General features: G+C 40.0%; 1 protein-coding gene across 1 annotated transcript in view; it reads right to left on the bottom strand.

The window, feature by feature from the left end:
• Positions 1-1,019: 1,019 nt before the first annotated feature.
• The window catches only part of NRAS (neuroblastoma RAS viral (v-ras) oncogene homolog), an 11,518-nt gene continuing 7,369 nt past the window's right edge, over positions 1,020-5,168 (bottom strand). Inside the window, exons 4-7 of the mRNA XM_006763041.2 lie at positions 3,002-3,161; positions 2,313-2,436; positions 1,949-1,990; positions 1,020-1,844 (exon numbers count right to left, since the gene is read on the bottom strand). Coding sequence (XP_006763104.1) covers positions 2,317-2,436; positions 3,002-3,161 — 280 coding nt within the window. The 3' untranslated portion in view covers positions 1,020-1,844; positions 1,949-1,990; positions 2,313-2,316. The remainder of the gene's footprint in view (positions 1,845-1,948; positions 1,991-2,312; positions 2,437-3,001; positions 3,162-5,168) is intronic.

Consider the following 5,168-nt stretch of genomic DNA (forward strand, 5'->3'; position numbering starts at 1 on the left):
TTCTTTTATAGTAAAATAAATAGGACTGCTCTGTAATCTTCAGATTAAATCTTAGTGTTTAAATAACCCTGTGTCTTGGGCCTGTAATCTTCACAAATATACCAGACTGGGATAGGAGAAATGCCCTGCTGCCAGATGAAATTAGGGCCCAATAAAGTGTTTTTTTCCTGAAGGGTAGGCCTCTTTTATAGAGAAGGCTGTAGCAGGGGTGGGCAAACTTTTTGACTCGAGGGCCACCATGGGTTCTTAAACTGGACCGGAGGGCCAGAACAAAAGCATGGATGGAGTGTTGTGTGAACTAATATAAATTCAAAGTAAACATCATTACATAAAAGGGTACGGTCTTTTTTTTCAATAGTTTTATTCATTTCAAATGGGCTGGCCCGCGGGCCGTAGTTTGCCCACGGCTGGTCTAGACACTTGGTTTCTGAAGACTGCTAAGCTGACCCTCCTCAGGGTACCAAGCCTTTTCCGTCATAACGGACGGAACCCGTCATAACGGAAAAGGTCAGTGTGAACTGACCTTTTCTTTCCTTGCAGGATAACAGCATACATTCGGCAAAACTACCAGCCGAGGTTACTGGTGCAAGGAGCAACCGTGGAAGAGTTGCTCCCTCTCCCTCTGTGATGCTAACGGGCTTGCTCACGTTTGAAGCGGTAACCCTGGCCCATTTAGCACCATGCTTTGTCAACTGAAATAATGAATCAAACTGCAGTTGAGGGATGGAGGGTGGGATGAAAAGGAGACTGAGGGCAATTATATACATCACTAAGATACCAAGATATGTACTGAAAGTGTGTCTATTAATATATTATGTCTGAGGCTTGAAAATCATTGATCTCAGTATTAAATCAAACAGCATCCAATGTTTACAATTTTGCACACCTGTAAATGTAGAGCTTTCTGATAGAACCCAAATTTAAATACTAATGGAAGTTCACTGATTATCAGTAAGCTAGAAGAAACAAATTACATACATTTCATAGTTAGTAACCTACAAAAAAAAGTGGAGCACAGGTAAAAAAACAAATGAAATATAATTGTTTCCAGTTTCAACTTTCTCTTGGGAGAACCTAAGAACAGGTAAAAGCCAACCCCATGTAGGTAAGAAATGGCATCTGCTAGTGTATCGGCACATCTTCCCTCAAAGGCAGAGGTCACGGACATAACTCAGACATTCATTTCCACGTGTCATGGTTTTTTAAACATCCACTCCACTGAAGTATACAAACCACTTCTAGGAAAAAGGCACTTCATTGTGAAAGTTAGATTTAATTGCATGGAAGTCGAGAAGGGTAGGAGAGACTCCAAAGTCTGTATTCACCTCTGTATTTACGAATACAGAGCAGATGCCAGTTTATAGCCGATAACATTATAAACAAACCAAACATCAACATTAACTATATTCTCAGCAGAACAGTAATTTATGACATTCCCCCCCCAAAAAAATATAGTTCCAAGTTCCAAGTAAAAAGAAAAAAAAGATAATCACCAGCATTTGCTACATTAGAGCTCAAGACATTGTTTTCTAGAGAATTTCACGTCTACAGTGTGGTTGGTTCTCTGTTTCAGAGCACGAACTGCTTTTCAGATGAAAAACCTGTGGTGGCAGAGGTGTTTGGGGAGAACCCAGAGTGGAAAAATGTTGGGGAGTAACAAGAGGTTCATTTCTCTGGTCAGACAACCAAGTGAGGAGGTAGTTACTCTGAGAACTTCTCAGATAGAGAACGTGGTACTGATCTATGGAGAGTCGGGAAGTAGCAGGAACTTCTGTGAGACTGAAGACAGCAACAGGAATACTTGTTTCTCCTCCAGGGAAGTCAGGACCAGGGCGTCAGTGCAGCTGAAACGAGATGGAACGTGTGTGTAAATGTCACCAGAGAGTGTAAGAAACACCAGGTGAAGAAATCAGTATGAATGACCCCTTCACTTCCAAACGGGTCCTACCTGGACAGTGGCTCTTTTCTGATGCTAGAACTTTAGAAGTATCTATAAGAAAAGAAGACACACCATGTCATTATCATCTAGTTTTAATGCAGTGATTCCTCAAACTCCCGGTCAGTGCCAAGAATGCGGTATTCATACATTTCATAAATAATGTTTTCTAATTTCTAATATTACTGACAAGTAACCATGTCTGTAAAATAATGTTTAAAAGGTTAAACCTCAATACTCGCAGGAGGGGCATTGTAAGGGAAACATTTTATAGCTGGAAGCGAGAGACTATCAGCTAAATTACAACCTAAAAAATAACAGCAACACTCCTCCAAACTGCCCAGTTTGTAATTATGCCCAGAGACCACATGCTCACCTTGTTACATCACCACACAAGGCAACCCCATGCAACCTTGAGTCCCATCATCACTGCTGTTGAGTTTTTTCATTCGGTACTGACGTATTTCTCTTACTAGTGTGTAAAAGGCATCTTCAACACCCTTTAAAAGAAAATGAAAAGACAGCCTAAAGGACACAATCCAAGTTGTAAGCTCTCTCTCTCACTTCTTTATGTGGATTTAGAATTCCAATTATTAAATCATTAACTGATAAAAGAGAGTGGCGTAGAAAGAGGACACTGAATTTAGCATTTCTATTGAATCACATTAAGAGACAGATATACAAATGGCACGTTTTGCAAAATTAACATTCCAGCAAAGAAAAACTGGTAATGTGGGACATACAGAACTACCTGATGTAAAGATTCCATTCAGAAGAACTTAAACTCTAAAGAGTGCCTGGTGTTGGAGAAAAGACTAATGCTTATAAGTATCTTGAATCAAAGGTCTTCATTTTAGTACTATTTGTGCATGTTAATGCAGGAATATAAATGTCACACCAGGATATTAACAAGTTCATTTTGGGTTTAAAGCAAAGATGAAAATAGAACACTATTAAAGATCTGTAACAACAAAGAATGAGGATCAGAGCTCTAGCAAAGAGTCAATCAATCAAACCTTTCTGCCTTCAACAAACCCTTGCCAGGGGCGGGAAGCTGGACTCTACCTGTCTGGTCTTGGCTGAGGTTTCAATGAATGGAATCCCATAACTCTTGGCCAGTTCATGGGCTTGTTTTGTGTCAACTGTCCTTGTTGGCAAATCACACTTGTTTCCTACTAGCACCATAGGTACATCATCTGAGTCCTTCACTCGCTTAATCTGTTCCCTAAAAAAAGGAGTATATTATAAGAATAAGCCTTTTGGAAGGAATAAACAGCTAGAGCAAAAGAAACCTAGCAAGTTTTATCTAGTCTATCAGCTTCTAGTAGTGAGTTTCACTCCCACCACTGTTTACAAAAGACCTTACATAATGAGACTGGTCTAGGCTTGATTCAGGAGCTAGAGGAAAGCCAAGTACCAGCTCAACTTCTAGTGGAAATGGATGGTTAGTCTACTTTGACATGTCCTTATTAGGCTCCTTGATTCTCCAGACCTTGTGGCTCTGGATTTAATTGGCAACTCCGAATCATACTCTAGATTAAGATCCGAAGTGTAAAAAGTAAAGTTCACTGTCTCTAAATAACTTAAGGTTCCCTTGAGAGTGATGGCATTTAATGGAAGACAGTCTACCCACTTCTCTACATGGGTGGTGTCCAAATGTTTCCTTCAAACAAAATTATAGCTGGGAGTTAAGATAAAAAATAGAAGACACCAGAACTGCTCTTATGAACGGTTCTGGAACTCCCAACTGACAGCACTTCCTTCAGTGACATTTAAGACACCGAGCAGTTTGGAAATGAATGCTCCAGATTCTCTTGACCAACACTGTCCAGTAGGACTTCTTACAATGATAGAAATGTTCTACGTTTGTCACGTCCAACTATATCCACTAGTCCCGTGTAGCTATTGAACACTGAGTCAGTCAGTGGGTACTATGGCCAAGGAACTGATTTTTCAATTTTGTTTTATTTTATTAATTTAATTCAGTTAACCGAAATAACCACACACTGAACAGCACTGCTTTAGATTCTACGCTTGGATTACGTACACAACCATCCACCTGAAATGCATGACAGTGGGGGTAATGGCAGGAGCGTATGCTAAAGGATAAGACAGTCTAAAAAGAAAAATAACTTACAGAATTTCAGCAAGTATTAGATGCTTGCTAAGTGCTGGGCATTTTATTAAGTACCGCTATTATTTCCAGAGAGGAAGTGGAAGACAGTAGAGTAGGTTTAGGAGAAAAAACCCACTGAATTCAGTTTGGGACTAGTTTGCTTCTGTGAGCAGACTTCTTCATATGGACAGGGCAGAAGCCAGGACTCAAGGTTGTAGGCACAACACTTGCACAGGCTTTTACTATGTGCATGACACCGTTCTGAACGATGTCATGTTTATCGATTCATTTAATTTTCACAACTCTTGGTAGACATTATAACCTCCATGTTATAGATAAGGAAACTGAGGCACAGAGTTTCAGTAGTTTGCCCCAAAGTCCCATGGCTAATAGATGGTGGAGCCAAGTTTCAACCCAGGCATCTATATTCTTAACCATTACATTATTTTGCTTAAAGAATATGGAGTGCCCGGCTGGTGTGGCTAAGTGGTTGAGCGTCCACCCATGAACCAAGAGGTCCCGGTTTGATTCCAGGTTAGGGCACATCCCTGGGTTGCTGGCTCGATCCCCAGTGGGGGTTCGTAGGAGGTAGCTAATCAATGTGTCTCTCTCTCATCGATGTTTCTATCTCTCTCTCCCTGTCTCTGAAACAATAAAGAACAAAATATAAAAACATATTAAAAAATAATAATAGCCCAATGGAGCTAAGAAAAGGAGTCTTGGAGTTTTGCTCCTGGCGCTGCTACTAGTAACAGTTAAGACTCCAAAAACCTAATAAACTACCTATTTCTGATTTTGTAAAATCAGAATGTTTTCTTTTTTTTATGGTCCAATTGAGCTTTGAAACTTTATGGTTTTACAGAGAAAGACAATCTTTACATTCCTTAGCCCAGCTTTCATCTTTAGCTACTCCCCAGCTGTTTCTTCCTATCATGATCTCTATGACTTACTGAACAATGTTTCTCAGGCGTTTTCCTCTCTGAAATTCCTTTGTGATCTAATAACACCTCTAGTTCGCAATCACTCCCACTAGCAAGCTTCCTTGATACACTATCACACATTCTAGCCATGGTATATTACATAAAATAAATTCCAGCATTAACTTTCTGATTCTCA

The sequence above is a fragment of the Myotis davidii genome, unplaced genomic scaffold (assembly GCF_000327345.1).
Source record: "Myotis davidii unplaced genomic scaffold, ASM32734v1 scaffold217, whole genome shotgun sequence".
In the NCBI taxonomy this organism is placed as follows: Eukaryota; Metazoa; Chordata; class Mammalia; order Chiroptera; family Vespertilionidae; genus Myotis; species Myotis davidii.